This window comes from Corythoichthys intestinalis, chromosome 1, assembly GCF_030265065.1.
Source record: "Corythoichthys intestinalis isolate RoL2023-P3 chromosome 1, ASM3026506v1, whole genome shotgun sequence".
NCBI lineage: Eukaryota > Metazoa > Chordata > Actinopteri > Syngnathiformes > Syngnathidae > Corythoichthys > Corythoichthys intestinalis.
In genome coordinates this window covers 65,726,635-65,746,826 of record NC_080395.1, presented here as the reverse complement: position 1 = coordinate 65,746,826, position 20,192 = coordinate 65,726,635, and the positions used below count along the sequence as shown (strand labels likewise).

General features: G+C 38.0%; 1 protein-coding gene across 8 annotated transcripts in view; it reads right to left on the bottom strand.

The window, feature by feature from the left end:
- samd4a (sterile alpha motif domain containing 4A) overlaps positions 1 to 20,192 on the bottom strand; it is a 93,697-nt gene that overhangs the window by 56,689 nt on the left and 16,816 nt on the right. For 6 of the 8 annotated variants that reach the window (XR_009063204.1, XM_057836306.1, XM_057836318.1 and 3 more), the window contains exons 3-4: positions 5,285 to 5,863; positions 661 to 948 (exon numbers count right to left, since the gene is read on the bottom strand). Coding sequence is in view for 7 of the 8 variants with exons in the window: in XM_057836306.1 (XP_057692289.1) it covers positions 661 to 948; positions 5,285 to 5,863 (867 nt within the window). In the remaining variant the exon portion in view is untranslated. The remainder of the gene's footprint in view (positions 1 to 660; positions 949 to 5,284; positions 5,864 to 20,192) is intronic. The other 2 variants (XM_057836331.1, XM_057836338.1) reach the window with 1 other exon arrangement.

Genomic DNA, 20,192 nt, shown 5'->3' with positions numbered 1-20,192 from the left:
TTAATTGACTGTAATCACGTCATAGGTGTTACATCATGTTATAGCTATAGCATCACACTATAGTTAGCAAGATGCCCGCTCGTCCGTCCGTGAGGCTTTATTTGGAGAGCATGAGTTGCCAAGTCGTCCGACTTGGAGGGGAAGTGCTTGTTGGCCACAGGTTATACGCTTGTTCTTCAAGAAGTATATACTTCTTAAGTGACTGGTATACAAATGGCCTTAATCGCAGTGAGGGCTTGGGTTAGGGTGGCAGCGATTGAGCGAGTGAACCAAGTTTTCAATTTAACTGTGTGTACTGTTGCTGATTTGACATTTTTTAGTATTAAAATACAACTCGTTGCAATGCTTATCAGATCAGTGGATGTCGTAATTTTCAACTGTGGGCCTGTAAAGCCCTTTAAGAAATTTGTTGTGATTAAGGGCTATATAAAAAAAATGTGACTGGACTTTTTTAATATATTTTGGAGCACTCCTGATAACCACCATCTTTTTGCTCACAATGATCCTGATAACCACCATCATTCTGGTCACAATGAACATCATATAAATTATTTGATACCATTTTCTTTACACCAACATGGATCAAGCAGTACTAGAATAATGCTTTGATAAAGATAATGCTTACTTTAAAAGGGGCATGATAAATCCCTTCCGACTCACCCCTCATGCCGCTACCCTCCTCATGGAAGGAACTGCGATGAAGACTTAAACCTCCTCCTAGACTGGCCTCTTCCAGATGTTCACTTCCTCCACTGCCTGAGGAAGCAATGCTGCTTTGGGGGGAAAGGGGAGCGTGATCAGGGGCTGGGCCTCTACTACTACGTAGATCTTCCTGGGACAACCAGACAGGACCCATAGGATGGTTGCTTGGGCCACTCATTGGTGGAGTAAGTGACACTGAGCGCTTCAGTGGACTGTGTGGTTGGTTGCCACTCCCACTCGTTAGGACTGTGAGACAAGAAATGTAAGGTTTACTCCTCCAAAGAAATGGTAGCTCAAACAAAACAATTCTAAGTTGTACTTGCATTGTTTTGTGAATTCGTTCTACATGGGTTTTACTCAAAGAACTTCAACTGTGGCAAGCCCCAACTATTAATCAGTTAATGATAACATATCAACAAGTTTGAAACAATCCAAATACTACCCAGCAATCCATATTCGTCATTACGGTCATGGGTGAGTCGAACTTGGGTGGGAAGCAGGGGACACCCTGGATTGGCTGACAATCACTTGAAAAAGTCAACTTGCCGAGAAATTGTATGTGACGCATTCTTGTTTTGAAGTATTGACTGAAACATAAAATGTTTATAAAAAAAAAAAAAAAAAAAAAAAAAAAAAAGAAAAAGAAAAAACAAACCAACAACTTCATAGTAGTCATTCTATTTTTTAACTAAACTTAAATTCTAAAGTTCTCTTGAGTAACTCATTTTGAGTAATTTTAACTCATTCTATCAAGTAATACTGTGCACTTGATTAAACGAGTTGCATTAACATATGCACAAGTTTATGGGCCATACTTAAATTTCTGAGTAAACTCAACATGAAAAAATGATAAATTGTATGAACGTAGTCTGAGAGGAACTCCTTCATAAGAGCGTGCTGGCAATTGGGCAGCCAGCCAGGGCGTTTAGCTTAGTTGTCTGAGCGCTCAACTGTCACAGTATACTGGCCTGGCTTGTAGCAAATTATTATATATTTACTTAAATTGAAGTTCAGTTTACCTTAAATATAATATGTTAACTTAAAATGTTGTGTTAATAGTGTTAAACTTTTTTTTGTTATTTAATCAAAATTTGAAAATACAAATTGATGTATTTGACTGGAAATTAAGTTTAGCCAACTTTTATTTAACAGTGAAAACATAGGAACTAAGCCTGTGTATAGCTGTGTGAGGATTTTTTGACAACAGCCTTGTCTGTCTTAAAACATTTTTATTAGTTCAAAATAAGCCTGGTATTGCATACACAGACATTAAAAGTAGACCAAAACACTAAGATTGTTGAAGACTCCTTGCATAATACTTTATACCTTGAGTATGAAAACTGAATCATGACAACAACTAAATAATAACTAGGGCTGAACAATACTGGAAAAAACTTTGCAACTTTCTGGAGGGGTGGCGATATATATACAGTATAAATATGCAATATTAAAACAAACTAGAAGAAGAATTTTCACCAGATGACTTGACTACGTAGCTGTGTTTGAGAAGACTGGTTGACTCACAATGTTTTTGTAGTATGATATTGCATTCAGTATTTTATTAGATTGTTTTTTTCCTGAGTTTCCCCCTTGTTTTCTTCATTCATCCTTGTATTCTATTTTTTTCCTTTATTTTATATTCTTCAAGCAATTCATCATATTTTTCATTATAAAAATGTTATCTTAATTTCTTTAATATTTTATTGTTGCATTAAAGATTTAAGGTGCTTCAGTTTGATTTAATTGTATTTATTTGTATTTTATTTAATTAAAAAGTGAAAGTGCAAAAAATTGCAAAACTGCAATATATGATTATATTCATATAATACCGTTTAATCCAGGCTAAGGGGGTTTATCTGTGATTAATGGAGATTGCTGTATGTAAAAGGGATACAGGAAGAACACGTAAACCAAAAAGTGTACATGTTCAAAAAAATAATATTCGCACATCCTGCGATAGGACTATTGTGCATGCGCACATCGCCATGGTGATATTCAAACGGTATATTGTGCAGGCCTAGTATTAACATTTCTTTCTTTTTCAGAATAATGCAAATACAGTTGTAATACTGTTGAAAGAAAGTGGCGGGATAAACATCAAGATCCATCGATAGCACAGGCACTTAGCATGTTTTCCCAGGGCTGTGAAGGCACGTAATCTGGATGAAATGGTGGCAAGACAAAGCATTGGCATCTGTCGCCAATCTGATGGGGTAAAATGCGGGCAACACTCCTGCCTCTTTTACCATCCTATATGTGGTCTTCGTGTTGGCGCTATGTATAGTACTTCATGGGGTCTGTTTAAAATAGGTGCCCATCTAACATTACATGTTCCAGTCCCTAAATGTTAGCCATTTACCCTAAATACAGTCTCCCACAAAGGCTGCCTTACAAGGGAAAGGATGTATGGCATGCTCTGCTGTGGCTTGGGCTTGAGCTCAAAGTATGAGCTGGGGTCAAGCGGATTGTCCCGTCAATAGCACACATGGCAGTGTGACAGGAAAATAATATTGGAGAAAAAATTAGCATAACCGCTCAGGTTTGCAACTAGCTTACTGTTCTTAATTTAGAGCTGAAGAACAACACGCATGCCCCACCCCACCACACCCCAAAAAACTGCTCTGAATGGGTGTTACACAGATGCATCACACACTTATCATTATTAAAGTAGTACATAAGAATGAGGCAGAATTCTTTTTTTCTTCAACACCATACCCATATTTTCCTCTAATACGGTGCCGAGAATACCTTCTGAAACCTTGAGATTGTATGTGTAGGTCTATGGCAGCAAGCAGTCAAAAATATAAGATGATATTTCTTAGGGCTGCCAGCAAGGTTTTAAATATGTCTTTATTTATAAACCCTCAGCTGTTTCTTTCATGTCCCAGCAAGAAAAAAAGACACAGAGCCCTTGCATTCTTTTCTGAAAATATCCTGCTCTGACCATAGTTATGGTTAGTTTCAAAAGGCCAGCCTTCTCACTGTATTCGCTTTCATGTCACACACATGTACTGTAGTTACCTGTAGTCGATTTGACTTAAAATGCAACTGCTTGACAGATCGTAACTGCGCTCAGAACATGCTTTTGTGCTTGGTATTTTTCTCCAAAGCGTAGCTAATAACTATGAATGTTGTTCTTACATGCATACAAATGGCCATATAATTTTTTAATAAATAATGTTAAATAAACTTTACAGTCATGGCTGTTTCTTTTAAGATTTGATTTTTTTTTTTTTTTTTGGGGGGGGGGGGGGGGTAGTGCATATGTGAAGTACCTTGTGTTTGATATTTTTAAGAAAATGTGGAAATTATAGTTCACAACTTGACATGACATAAAAAATTGACATCAGTTTTCAAATTTGACGGCAAAAATAAGTTTAAAAAACATATGTCAGGTCCAGTGTTATTAAAATATTTCGTCAATGAGCAATTTTTTTAATGACGATGACGTCACGATGACGTACCGAAAACGTGTCTAGGGAGACAAAAATATAACGAGATGGATGCCAGTTGTCATCTGACGACAAGAGGACGAGATGAAAATTCCCCATAGTTTCCGTCATAAATTCACAATTTGTGATATTTTCTTATTGTATGTGTAGTTGGAACGTATTTAGCAGTGTTTGGTCGTGTCACTCATGTGACGTGCTGCGTCCCCTCCCCTCACCCCACAAGCGTGTGCCCATTCCAGGCTCCTTTTGTGAAACGTGTCAGGTGCTGCTGTGTAAGTTTTGTTTTCTTTTCTTGGCTATGCCATGTTGCTTTAGCCTTTTAAGGTCTGTGCTGAGTGATCACCACACACCAAACTAACTTGTAGCGTTAGCATAAGGTTTGCGAGCATTAGCATTTAGTGCGGTAACTCGATGACTCGACTTTAAACTCTTGGAAAACATTTTTCATACAGTCCAGGTGAGTTTAATTAATTGCAAATAATGTGCTGTTTTCCTGCTGAGCGTGTATTATCATAATGAAAATGATTATGTCCTTGTAGACTCTACAGCTACTGTATGTGCTTGTCTGTCATGTTCATTCGAAATTGTTGGAAACCTTTTATTCATTTATTTATTTATCCATGGACTAAAACATTTGAAGTTTATAGATGAAAAATATTTGAGAATTGTCGACTACAACTATACGAAATTTGTCAGAGATTTCGGTGACTAAAACTAGACGAAGACGAACACATTTTGAAATGACTATAATATGACCAAGACTAATAAGTATTTTCGTCCAAAAGACTAAGATGAAAATTAAAATGGCTGTCAAAAAGTCAGGTCTAAAGCAACAAATATGTGTTCCTCTGTGTAATACAAGTAGCACTGAAAGGGGGCTCAATTTTAATCACAGATCCACACGTATTTTTAACATGAGGCCTATTGTCAAAAAAAAAATGTCACTGTCGACACACCATTCAGGTACAGTTTTGGAGGTGACAATAATCACAACTTCAATGTGCAAAGAATGTGGGCAAAATTTAGTTTCTGGACAAAATGAAATATAAAGGATCTACTTAAAAAACAAATGATAAGCGGAATTACAACAGAGATTTATCATGACTTATAATAAAGGATAGTACACTTACTGGCATTACCACTTCCACCAGTTCCTAAAGTGTTGATGGTCGTTGGCACAGAGGATGATGGGTAGAGCGGCATGTGTCCGTTCTCGCAGCTCTGCTGCTGCCAGCCTCCCCCCAGCCCTGAATCTCTGCTGCTTTGCCACCCATTTAGGCGATCGTCTGAGCCATAGCGTTGGTGGTGATGCAACCCATATGGGTTACTTGAAGAGGAACTGTTTGTGGAGGATCCTGATGATGTAAGGGTAGATGGTGGCGTGGACTGTTGGTGATGAGGTCCAGCGGGTGACGGCCTTTCGAGTGAGTCTCCTGTAGCAGCGGCCCTCTCTTCCAGGTGGTTGAGCCACAAAGCCAATGCAGCACGGTCCTCTAGGGAGGTGGCAGGGTGGATGAGGGCATAGGATAAGAGCTGGCGAGACTCTTCTAGGTGACGGCCATGTTCAATAGTGTGCGCAAGAATGCGTGGTAGTAGGCGCATATACTCCCCCTTGGCTTCTACGTTGCCTGGCTTGAGTAGTGGTAAATGGTTGAGAACGAGTGAAATGACACGTTCTTTTGGCTCCCCTTGCCACTGGCTGATTACCTCTGTAGGAAGACAGAAACAAAGGAACATCATTTTTATTTATTTGCTTGAATTTCATTTTTTAGGTGACTGCAATGAGCATAGTGGTTTAACACCGCAAAAGAACAGAAAAACTGGCTATCAATTATATTGGATGAAATAGTTCTTTAATGATGACAAAGTATACATTGCATATAAATAATATGCCTAATATATGTCAAAAAGGGCAGTTAAGTTTGCCAACCAACTTACATTACAAACAAACACATGCAAAAATATCACCTCCCTGACTCATTACACTAAGAATGGATCAATTTAAACAATTTTAAGTTTCAGTATAACACATTATCCTACTGCAAGTGATACCTTAGCAAGAAAAAAAAAAAGAAGAAAATATAACAGATGACATTATGTCATGCAGCATCCCCCTTTTATTTTGCTCTCTAAAGTTTTCCTCTGTGTAAGCTGCAAAAGGAGACTGTGTACTTCTAAACATAATATTGAGGTCATTGTGCTATTGTTGTTAGGGTGCTGTAGTTATCCCTGATCTTGGACAAGAGCTAAAGATAACAATAAGTCAGTGTACCAGTTTTGGGAAGCTCCCCAAAAAATGGAAAGGAAAGAACAAGACAAAGCTACATATCAATTTCAGGAGACTTGACTGTGTGAATATGAACATGACCCCAATTATCTTGTCTATGTTTGACTCATGAGTTGAAACTAGAAAATACGTCTGCCCCTATGTCAAAAAGATCCTTAAGCATGGGGGTGGCAGTATTATTTGCAACAGTGCTCACTCGGTCCTGACTAAATGGACAACTGGAACACTGATGTAGCAGATGGAAACCCTCAAATACTTAAGCTTTCGAAACAAGGTTTGCTGTTCGTATGGTCTTTGAGAGTTATTGAAGGTTTAAGTTCACCCACTCCCCTCAAAAAATCTACGATTGGAAATATTAAATACTCTCGTTATGCTTTTTGGACCTTCAAATCTTAGTTTTCATAAAATCTTAGAAAGAAGAACAACATTGCTCTCCAGACATACACGGTCCAATCATATTCAGTCCAAAAATTACTGTAGAAATTTCAGATTTTTAAAATTACATTGGCTTTTTCAACTTTACTTTGGAAATTGCCTTTTGAAAGTTAGAGAAACTTTTATCCATTTTTAAAACATGGGATTTTGACTTTTCCTAGGTGAGATGAGAAAAGGGAGTTGAGAATACTCACTCTAGTGATGATGTAATCCTTAATTCCTTTCCTTTGAATGAAGCAAGCTTTGCTCCATCAAGAATGCAATTTTATTGTTTATTTTTGAATGACTGGAAAGCATTAAAAGTACATTCGGTCATGAGCAGCCCCCCCAAGATATTTTGTTATTTTGAGGAAAAGCAAATTCACAGCTGTAAAACTAGGTTTAGAAGTTTTTTTTTTTTTGTCTGATTTCCAACATTTCCTTTGTTTTTTTTAATTAAAAGAAGAGACAAGAGATCAGTCAATAGTTAACCTTACCGCATATTTTAATGTGTTTACATTTGACTGTAATACACAGTACACATTTCAATAGAATCCCTCAATTTATTTGTGCATGAAAAGCATTAGGTTATCATCTCTTTTATATTACATCATTATTCAGACAAGAAATAGAAATGTGTAAATGTCTATGTCTATGCTCAGCTTCGCATTTGTCCGGGCAATACAGTATTTTATGCTACAATGGTCTGAGATGTGCCCAACACGAAAAAGAGAGAGCAGCCTACAGGTAAAAACAGGCAATGAATCTGTAGCAGTAGTTAATGAAGGAAACATTGTGAGAAAAAACTGCCCCAGAAATGACTTCAGCAACAACTTTCACATGGCAGGAGTGAATGAACAAACCTTTTGAAGAAAAGTATGGGAATAGAGCCAGTCAGTGCATACCAAAAAGAAAAATATGAAGGCCAGGTGGAAATTTGATGGAAAGACCAGCTTAAAAAATTCTGGGAAAACATTTCGATTCGTGTTGAGGGTAGCATAAACCGATTTAATAAAATTAAAATGGCTCCTAAATGGCTGATGGCTGCTATGGACTGTAGCTTACTTAACAAGTTAACATAGTCACCCGATTGCTTTTAGTTGTTGCTGCTTTTAATCATTTGTTTTATTGTTTTTAATGTTGAATCATGTGCAAATTATTGTTCCTCTCTCTCTTTCCCTCTCTCTGTGAATGGAAAAAAAATAAAGTTAACTGAATTAAATTAACGAAACAGGTTTGGATATACCATTCACCCAGGAGTTCAAAGGAATGAATGAATTGGACGATGCATTGAGCATACAAAAAGACGAGAAGCACCCTGGCTAAAAGGGCTGGGAAAGTAAGTCTGTTCTACAGAACACAAAAACACTTATAAAATAATTTAAGAAAAAAAAAAATCTTGAGATACCAATCATACAAGCTCACTTGTGAAACACAGTCATGTCCATGGCTTGAGTTAACACGACTGTGGCAGAAGACATACAAAGGGCTGAAAAAGAAGTGTGTCCTTACACATGATTTTTAAATAAACTACTGTATCTTAAGCCCAAAAAACGCAGTGTTTGATAGAACAATATGTCTGTATGCTGCCATTGCGGTTTCATCGTGCAATCTCCCCCTGGCCTATTTTTAAATTGTCCGTTTTACCCGAGCTCCCCCCAGTTTACAAACATATCGCAACAGTTTCCCCCCCAACTCATTTATTTTTCAAATTACCTATCATATTTAGCTTTGAATCCACAATTGATGTGTACTATTTATAAAGAAAAGAAAAAAAACGTAAAATTTCTTCACTCGCGTGTTTTCAAATTTTAAGCAAATTATGTTGCAATTGGAAAAAAATGCTTTTAAATAGGACACTTAGATCTACCTCATAAACTGCAGCTTAATACACTCAGGGATGTATGATAATAAGTAATAACTGATGATAAGTATTTAATTAAAATCAATGTTTGACCGCGCAACAAGTTGAGAATCCTTCTTGGGGACTAGAAAGTTGGCCTTTGTTAGTTGCTCTCTTGTTCTCTTCAGCTGTTTTCAAGTCAAGATTTCTTCAGCTGACTTTTATTTCGTGTTTGGAATGTACAGTGTATCACAAAAGTGAGTACACCCCTCGCATTTCTGCATATATTTAGGTATATCTTATCATGGGACAACACTGACAAAATGACACTTTTACACAATGAAAAGTAGTCTGTGTGCAGCTTATATAATAGTGTTAATTTGTTTTCCCCTCAAAATAACTCAAAATATAGCCATTAATATTTAAACCCCTGGCAACAAAAGTGAGTACACCCCTTAGTAAATACGTACATCCTTAAAGTGCATGTGACACGAAAAAGCATGTTAATTTCATAATACACGCGGTATTTTATGCACCTGAATGATATGGACCGCTTGGATGTGTGTGGAAGCGATCGCTGTATTTATTTAGTTTTTTTAATCCCACGCCATGAAAATGAGTGACTTCCGGCTTCGGTCTTGCATTGAGGAGGAGGGCGCTGTGACGTGTACGGTAGAAGACGTCCTCTTCACTATACAGCGTACTGTTGTGTATGAGGACGAAGGATTCAGCTGATTTGGCGGATTAATACGTTTATTTTTCGCATGACGCCAGCTGGCTGCAGAAAAATCATTCTGTATGAGGGAGAGGCGTGTGCGCCTTTTTGGAGTTTCAAAAGGTTCCCATTCACCGTGGATTTACTGTGGGACCATTGGACTTACGAGGAAGTGAGTAAACATCTTGTTTTGTATTATGTCAAATACAAATACAGCGATTACAAAGTAAACACTACAAACTTTCTTTAAATAAAGGACTACTTACGTTTGATCATTGATAGGCATGTAAAAAGCTCTCCTCGTGCACATTAGCACCACGTTAGCTGCACAACAACTGCAGCCGCCCTCCTCCGGGGAACGAACTGTAAATTGCTCTCCGCCGGGCGGTTTGCCAAAGACAATCGACAACTCAGTCGTCATGTCAAATAATTGAGGCTAGTTATGTGTGATTTTCCGCTTCGAAAACTTTGAAACATCACACGGTTCGGGTTAGCATGTCGGCTAGCTGTCACGCCTTTTGGTTTGTTTACATTCTCTGAAGCCGGGGAATGGAAATGACATATGTCCGATTTCGGTGTCATAAAATATCGTTCGGGAGGTGCGAAAGTAAAGGTGAAGTCGACAGTTTTGACCATTATGGAGTAATTTTGCCATGTCGTACTGAATAAATGTATTTTTATCATTTCATATTCCATTTAGCACAAGACTGTTATTTGTCATGACCATGCCATTTATTTAGCAACTGGGGAAAATACTTGGATAAAAAGAATATCCTGTAAAAATATGGAAGTAAAGAGACAAACAATGACATTTTGCAGCTCTCTTCGTAGCGTTTTCCTCGTTGTGAATAGTTCCCCCTCGACGGGCTGACTGGTCCTTCTCAAGCCATTTATATAGCTATTGGGGAAAATACTTGGATAAAAAGAATATCCTGTAAAAATATTGGAGTAGAGAGACTGAAACAATGACATTTTGCGGCTCTCTTCGTCGCGTTTTCCTGATTCTGAATAATTCCCCCTCAATGGGCTGAATAGTAAAACCGATGAGCCCAGTCTACTGCTGACGTCATCCACCTGTTGGGGACGCTAAAGCCCTATATTGGTAGGCGTGGCTAACAGGCAGATTAAAAGACTAATTTCTCGTCATCTGCGCTTTGCTAAATTGTTGTATATAGTCGAATCGTCTCAAAATATGATTCTAATTCACATAATAATGCCATTTAAGACTTTTTTTCTCCTGTCGTATGCTCTTTAAATGTCCAAATTGAGTACTGCTTGTCATTTTCCCTCCAAAATGTCATGTGACTCGTTACAGGATTGCTGTCAGCATTGCTGCAGAGATTTAAGAGGTGGGGGGGTCAGCCTATTAGTGCTCAGACCATACGCCGCACTCTACATCAAATCGGTGTTCATGGCTGTCACCCCAGAAGTAAGCCTCTTCTGAAGACAGTACACAAGAAAGCCCGCACACAGTTTGCAGAAGACATGTCAACAAAGCACATGGATTAAAGCATGGGTGTCCAAACCTGTCCGCAAGGGCCGCTGTGGGTCCTGGTTTTTGTTCCTACCAATCGGGCACAGACAGTTTAACCAATGAAGTTTGTGCTAAAACAAGCAGCACCTGACTGCAATCAACTGATTACAATTGTGAGACACCAGATTGGTGAAAAGATGGCATCTTGTTTTGTAGGAATGAAATCCAGCACCCACTGCGGCCCTATGTGGAATAGTTTGGACACCACTGGATTAAAGGAACCATGTCCTATGGTCTGATGCAGTGGTGTCAAACAGATTCCACAAAGGGGCGCAGTGGGTCCAGGTCTTTGTTCCAACAGATCCAGCATAACCGGTCAACTAGAGCTGAAACGAATACTCGAGCAACTCGAGTTTAAAAACTGATCCAAGTAATTTTATTCACCTCGAGTAATCGTTTATTTTGACAGCTCTAAGCATCACGTTTTGCTCGGACTACTTTTAATGCGGCACAACGCGCTTATGTCACGTGCGTAGAGGAAGACGCAAAAAAAAAAAAAAAAACTTACTGCAGCCGACAGCCGCTACAAACGACGCCGACGTTGCTAAATACTAGCCCGCACGATGCTACGTTGGTAGCAGGTAGCGTCTGATGCGTCTCATAGAGATCACATGTATGTTGAACTAGATGCCACATGACAGACTCGGCCGCGTCTGGGCAGCGTTAGTAAACAGCCGCCATCTTAAAGCAGTAGAGCGCTAAGCGCTAATAAAGAGCGCTAAGCGCTAATAAACAAGATTAACGTTACTGTCACTAGCTCACGTAACGTTAGCCCTGCGGAGGGCTAGGATTCTATTAGTTATGACCACTGTCGACGCGTGGCTAACGTGTCTTACATACAGGCTTTAACATAACATAGCGTTGTGGAGTGATGAGGGTGTAAAATAAAAACTGAATAATGCTAACTATCAATTTTAGCTCAGTAGTCATTGCTGGAAAAAACACCAAGTAGCACTGGTCCCTAATGTGCTCCAATACAGCCTGTATTATTTTGAACACTGCAAAAACTCAAAATCCTATCAGGACTTACAGTTTAGACTAACTTAAAACTTAACTAGAACTTAAAAATGGCTTGACACAAATAGAAATTCAATTGAAACACGTGGGAAAATATCCTAACTTTTAAGTGATGTGTGTTATCAAGCGTAACAGCATTTTTAGGTAATATATATATATATATATATATATATTTTTTTTTTATTTTATTTTAATAAGATCTAGGTTTTTTTGAGTGAAAGCAGTGAATTAGTCTTTTTTTTATTCTAGTTACATCTGAGATGCAATTGTTGGCTGTTTTCAACAATATACATCGAAAATAAAGACATTGATTGACTGAAAATGGTTCAAGATTAGATGAAATGTCTTGTTTTCTCATGTATATTTATAATTGCTCTTCAACTAAAATTATATTTGTTTTATCCGATTACTCGATAGAATTTTCAGTCGATTACTAAAATATTCGATAGCTGCAGCCCTACGTTCAACCAATGAGGTTTCTGCTAAAATACGCAGCACCTGACAAGAATCAACTGATTACACTTGTAAGACACCAGATTGGTGAAAAGATATTCGTCTTGTTTGGTTGGAATGAAATCCAGTACCCACTGCGGCCCTTTGAGGACCGGTTTGACACCTGTGGTCTGATGGAACGGGCGGGCTTTCTGCAGGACAGCCTGAATTCGTTTGGATGTTAGTCAAGGTTCTTTATCCACCACCTGCACATTTGTTGAAATATCTCGTCAATTTTTCTTTTCCGTCCACATCTAGGGAGATTAGCCACAGTGCCATGGGCTTTACACTTGTTCATGACACTGTGAGCTTTGCACTTATGGATGAAACTGCGCAGGGTAGACAAAGGAACATTCAGGTCTTTGGAGATGGTATTGTAGCCTTAAGATTGCCCATGCTTCCTCACAATTTTGTGAGTTCTTTGGTCTTCTTTCTTTTCTCCATGCTCAATGTGGTACACACAAGGACACAGGACAGAGGTTAAGTCAACTTTAAACCATTTAAACTGGCTGCAAGTGTGATTCGGTTATGGCCAGCACCTGTTATGTGCCACAGGTAAGTAACAGATGCTGTTAATTATTATACAAATTAGAGAAGCATCACATAATTTTTCTAACTGTGCCAATACTTTCGTCCGACCCATATTTGGAGTTTTGTGTAAAATGATAATGATTAAAAAAATAAATACAATACCATTCTGTTTTGTATTTATTGCAAGCAAAATAAATGAAAATATTATTACCAAAGCATTTGGAATTGCAATCATTTTCTGGGAGAAATAGAGCACTATCTGACAGAATTGCAGGGGTGTCAAAACTTTTGGCCAGCAGTGTCGATTTATTGTGACCATCCAGCGACACATTACTCCCATATCGCAGTCTTAAGCTAAGTACCATATTAAATAGTTAACCTATGCTTTCCAATAAAACCCCAGAGGCAGCAGAGGACAAACAATTGGTGGCCATATGCTTACTGTAGGATTGCTTTGTGATTAAAAATACTATGTCAAGTACTTTGCTGAAATTTCTGATAGTTGTAATCTTTAAGCAAAACCTTTAAAAGGTGAAAAGAAACTAAATCAACAGAGTAAATCCATGTTCCCATTTACCTGTAAATATCTTATTGTAACTCCTTCTTATGAAGCCAATGTTAGCAAACAATGTCTGCAACATGTATTAATAGCAAATGTGAACAATTTAGAAAACACTTGACTGTCTTATCCCACCAAGGGTGAAAGGCCAAAAGGTTCCCTGAGAGCAGTTACCTTCTCAGCAAGCAGCCAAAAACTGTGCTTTACCATTACAAGAATGATCAAAATGTTTGTAGAATAGATTATACTTACTCTATGACAGTGTGATACTTTGTAAAGAGAAAAATGATTGCTCTTGCTCTATAGATATTGTAAAATCACAAGAGACAGATTTATTAACAAATCAGCCCTTAAGCGAGAGGAGAGATCAAGCAATCTTATTCAACGCCAAACAACATATAAGCGAAAAGGCTACATCAGTTTTCTGGGTGTGGCAAATTCTTAAGTTCTACTCCAGTTGAAGGATACAGTATGTGATCACACCCTGAGGAGAAAGTGTTAACAAGGATCTGGGGAAGGAGAAATGAGGTGTGGTTAAGTTATGACAATATACTACATGAGAAGCATGAGTGTGGTTCATCTCTGAACTCGTGTACCGTACCTCGAGATGCACCTACAGTCTAAGATGATGATTTAGTCTCCCTGATTCATTATTTTGCAATGAGGCATGAGTATGACCTGCTCAAATGATTGACCTGAGGTAATTCAGTGTGACAAATTATGTGGTAAACATAGGGATACAGCTGATTTAAAGGAACATGACAGAGAAGAAAACACTCAGACTGAAATTTAGATACAAGGAAATTACCATAACCTCAGACAGAGTATTTTGTTCTGAGCTGAGAAATCACATAATTTTCAACAATGCACAAGGATACACTCTTTTTGCCATTCTGACCCTATGACATTCTGGCCTCCTCTTGGGCACATATAACGAAATCCTGCAGGCCAAACATAGCATGCTATGCTATGTGATTAGTTTATACCGCCATCAAAACCTTTAAAACAGTATTTTTCTTTTACAATTTTGTGAAGTCGTGATCAGTGGTTCAACTGCCTGCATTGTTGAAGTGTCCTTGGGCAAGACACTGAAACCTAAATCCCTCCCACAGTGCACGGCAGCACCGCCTACCTTTATGTAAATGTGTCTAGATCACATTTCTAATTGAGTTTTGCTCCCAAAATATCTAATACGTTGCTGGGGTAAAGCACATTCACAACTGTGTTGAAAGTGTCTGATCATTATACCTGACGAGATGACAGGTACTGAATATTTTTGCTTTGTGAATGCCTCTGTGTTGAAAACCTCAATTACACCTGTACTTGAAAACGAAAGGTAGACACTTTCGATAAACTCTGTAGAGATGGGCAGAGGCGAATGGATGAGTAGGGCGGTCGCCCAGGGCAGCACTTAATCGGGGCACATACGAAGAGCATCATCCTGCCCCTTGATTAATCAGAGCACTCATATTTTTCTTTGAATAAATCAACTAAAAAAATCTCCATGCTTAAATTAAGTCATATTCAAAGCAATTAAAAATAATAATCAATTTTAGATCAAGAATCCCTACTGTGGCATAGCGAGACAAGACTTAACTTTGAAGACTTTGCCCTTTTCACAAGGGTATCATGTCACAAGGAGCAATGACAGACGTGGAAACAATGCGTTTTTTTTTTTTTAGCACATTTGTTACACATTGGTTACTTGCAAATATAAGCGCTGCCCAATAGAGACACACATATACGCACTCGTGGAGACCACTAGACACCTGACGTCTTTCGGTCTAAATATAGATGGGATATCAAGCACACAAAACCAAAACAGATAACCAGTTTAAAACAATAATCATGTTATCAACAGAACATACAGTATTACTACAGAATCCTAATACTGTAGGCGATTTGATAGATAAAAAATATGAATATAGGTGATATACTGTATGTCAGGGTTTTGTTGAAAACATTAGATTTAACCCTAAAGATAGTGGGGAATGTTTCCAATTAAAATGTGTAACACGTCAGTCTGCGTGTGCACTGTCCTTTCAACTCTGTCATGTTATTCACTCTTGTTAGTAAGTGCCTTACTTCGACCCACTACCGGCTTGTTGATTCAACACCACATCTGACACAACCAGTTCCATTTTCCAACCACCAATGAGACCACAGGTTTAATTTAGAGATGGGTTATTAAGAGGAATAATATTATTAAATTCTTGGGATTAACTTCATATATAACTTTATGGCCAGACAAAGCCTTTGTATTCCAAAGCTACAAATTAGGAGATGTTGGTCAAGCAGAAAAGGTGATAGGCTTGTGGTGAGGGTGACTTAAGGAGAACAAAATAGAAAGGGTGAGTGGGAGGAGATGGAAAGGAAACATTCCCGCTGCTGCTTTCCGAGTGGATTCTCCAGCTCAGCGGTGGGGAATGTGCTGGCATACCACAGAGCCTATTGCTGAAGAATGCAGTGATTCCTAACGGACCCACAGTTGAACTTACTAACATATGCGTGCACAATGACCTGAGCAAAAATGTATTAAACAGCACAAAAAATGGGTCTTAACAGCACAGGATGCTAATGTTGCTACAATAAAGTCATCAATATGTAGCCTTGAACACAAAACAGCTCAATTAAAACAAAAAAGGGATTCCCTATGTCAAAATGCTTTGGAAAATCTGGAGGACTGTTTTACCCAGAAAGAAAACGTTGGGCGCTAAATTGTGTGTTCATTCTCAAGGTGGTATGCAAAGTGTTGGTGGAGATCTTTTATTGAGCTCCAAATTGCGTATTCAGTCACTCTAATACATTACTCATATTGTCAATAATCAGATGAATTTAAGTGAAAAACCTAAACGGGTGTCTAATCATAATTAAGAGTGTGACAATATATCAATATTGTGATACATTGCGATACTTTGTTATCCTTGTAGGTTATTGTATGGTCCCACAAAGAATTATTACGTCATTTTAAAAATGTTTCCCTTTTTAATACAGAAACCAAAAGGTTACTACTGAAATTTTTCACCACAATGTCTTTGTTATGTCCATGTTAAGAACAACACTCATATGTGCTGTATTTGTTTACAGAAATATTGCACTGAAATATTCTTCTAGTCTTTGAGGAAGACAATAGATTTTGAAAGATTGTCCACAGAAGCACAAAAAAATAAACGTTTTTTTATTTTTGCATTTTGAAATAGCTTGTTTTTATCTAATAGTTTATTGCATAATATTGTATTGTAGATTGATTTCCTGACCCAATAATTGTTCCATCACCATATCGTGAGATCATTGTTATTGTGAGCCTTGTATCGCAAACCGTGATGTACCCAGAGGTTTGCACCCCTAATCAGAACTACACTTTTTAGTGAACATACTTTAGGAACTCCAAGGCAGTCAAAACCTACCAATGACTGAAGGCCACATATTGCAGAACAAATTGTTCCTGTAAGGTTAATAAAACAAATACATGTGTGGTAAATCCGACACACCACAATAAGTGTGGTTACCTAATCACGGCACATTTGAAGAGTGTGCAATACCCATTGCTAGCCATTTTAAAAACGATTTCATTTCTCGAGACCTACAGAATATTGTGAATGATAATGAATTTATTATGCTCCCTACCTTTATCCATTCTTTACTAATATTTCCCGGATGCCTATAAGTGTACCTAAAGCCTGTGCTATCATATGTAAAATAGTGCACTGCTGCCATCTGCTGGTGGTTAATTAGCAGTAAATCTTTTTCCAAGATGGAAATTCACAGCAAAGCAGCTGCAGGCCCTGCCTTTCCCTCTTTGCAAAAATGCCCAAAGGGAAAGTTCATGCCAGACAGCCAGGAGTGTCATTCGGCGTCATTTTAATTTCTCTCCATACACTCACAAAATGGAAATAGAGAAATTTTCAATAATCAGTACAGGTCTATTACCCACGTTTCAATCTTTTCAGTAATTATCTTCAAACATGTAATGTATGACGTAACAGATCTTTACAGGGGTTTTAAAGACTAACTGAAGTGATGGCAAATAAAACACATTTTTGTATACGGAAAACAGATGAAGAGGCTAAATCCTCAAAATGCGGGCATGCCAAGACTGTAATCAAACTATGCACACACACCTAAATACTATACTTACATACTTTTGATTGAATAAGGGAGGGATAGTAGGGGTTATATACTGAAAGATGATGAAGTGTTTCTATATACAGGTTTATACATCTTAATTAGCAAAGCAAAGATCTAGAAAGATAGCAAAGGATACCCAAACCACAGATAGAGTGAGAGAGCTTGACCTTGGCCTTAGAATGACCCAATGACACACTTATGCTGCAGAAAGAATGTAATTTCCTGGACTCAAAGAACATCAAATTTTGAAAAATTCACAACAAAGAACAAGAAATGCAACAGACCAAACGGGTGTGTATTCTATGAAACACCACAGATATTCAGCAAAGTTTCAAAAGCCTAAATTCAGCATAAGAAGCAGAGCTACAGTAATTATGCTAAATAAAATCAAAATGAAAGTTGCAGAGAACATCATCTACATTGTTGCATTGTTATTCAATTTAAAAAAAAAAAAAAAAAAAGTGCGCTGGATTAGTGACAACTGGGAAGAAATCAATGACAGCTCATCAGTAAATTTCTAAATCCACAGCATGTCAGCCATGTCATAGTGATTATATTAAGTAAGAGGAAACAGACTATCCAACAGTCAGGAATCTTTATAGCAAATGATTTACTTGATTCTTTTCCAATAACTCTTGTTCACCCAGCAAAGATGTAGATACTTGTCCAAAAGACCAATTTAAATGAGCTGTCCACAGCCCTGATTTAGCCTTTTGAAGCAATGCCACTAGATTTCGTGTAGGATGAACTAAAGCATAAGCTGTATTTTATGATATATAGCAACCTAAATCCCCATCTTCACAAAAGGCTTAAAACGATCAAATATTGTTCTCATATCACTCTATATTCGTGGCAGTGAGCACTTTATATTGCCTCCACATGACAAAGATGTTACTTTGGTAGCAAGAATTTTGCTAAGATATACGCCTGCAAACATTACAAAAAAAATAAAAAATAGTGACTAGTCATTCAAACAGATATGTAGGGTTGCATTTTACATCCACTGTATGTATTCTAAACTATGCGTGAATACCGGATTTCAATCTGTTTTTTACAGGATAAAAAAGTTGCTCTTTTTTTTTTTTTTTTTAACACCAAAGCGGGAAGCACCTGCCATTGACAAAATATTTGTGTTTCTCTTCAACAGGAAAAGGAAAGGCATCATCACAGCTACTGTTCATGGAAACATCCTGGCTTTACCAAAGTGTGCTCCAACCAACGTGAAAATTTAAAGGGGACACTTGGAAAATTACTTTTTTAGTGTCTTGCGAAGAAATAGCGCAATTATAATCATAGTCTAGAGCGGGGTCCAAAACCTATTTCACAACGGGCTGTAGTGGAAGTGGAAGTGTAATCAGTTGATTGTTGTCAGGTGCTGCTTGTTTTAGCAGACACCTCATTGGTTAAATGGTCTGTGCTTGATCGGTAGGAACGAAAACCAGGACCCACAGCGGCCCTTGACACCTTGGACACCCCTATTTTAGAGTGACAAAGTCAAACGTGTGACAGCCAGCAGTCCTGTAGAAATCATGCCATTGCTGTCGAATGTAGAAAGACTCGCCGTTCGTAGATTGCATGAAAACCCCACGGGTGCTAATATGGCTGAGCTGCTAAGCGGTGCTGTAAATGAATGGAACATCGCAAAAAAGACATTTTTGTTGTTACAGACAATGCAGCAAATATGGTTGTCGCTGCCCAACTGGGTAACTTTAGCCATCTGCTACACCCACACACAGAACCTTGTATATTCGACTGCAGGAGTCAATGCACACTTTTATCTGAGCACGCGAATTAACTCCTGTTCTTATACAAGAACATGCAATTTTCTCAGTTGCTAAACACACTTGACCTGTCCTGCATATTGTTGAGGTTTGGATGCAAAAGGACTATTTTTATTTTTTAATTATTTGTACCTCAGGGAAACCCGTTAATGTTTACATGTTCATGTTTACACAACTTAAAAGGCAGAAAAGCCCTTTTATGAGCCATTTGTATAGTATTAGTAGTAGTACTACACTGTCTTTCTTTTATACCTGACTGCACTTTTAGTTGGATAAAAACAATGTATTTTTGCAAAATGCTACAATTGTGTTGATATAGAATGAAGACTTGAGTATCTTATTTACTGTTTTGAACTGTTAATTTGATACTGAAATAGTTTATTTAAGCCCGAGAGAATTTTTGTACTTTTTTGTAACTAATGTAAGAAACATTAAAAGCAGCTAAAAGCACCATCATATGTGATGTTTGGATCATCTCACTGTGAGGCAGGAGCACTAACCACCTCTGCAGCACCCTGCTGACAGGGGAGCGGGGGGTTGTTGTGCATCAATAATCGATTTATAATCGAGTCTTAGCCTCTGAATCGTAAACGCAATCGAATCGTTAGGTGCCCCAAGATTCCCACCTCTACAGGTAAATCCTATTAAATTTGTTTGTTTGTTTCTGAAAATATGTCTCCATTCTGCAGCGCCACCACACGGTTAAAAAACAATGGAGCAATTTAACATACTGTATA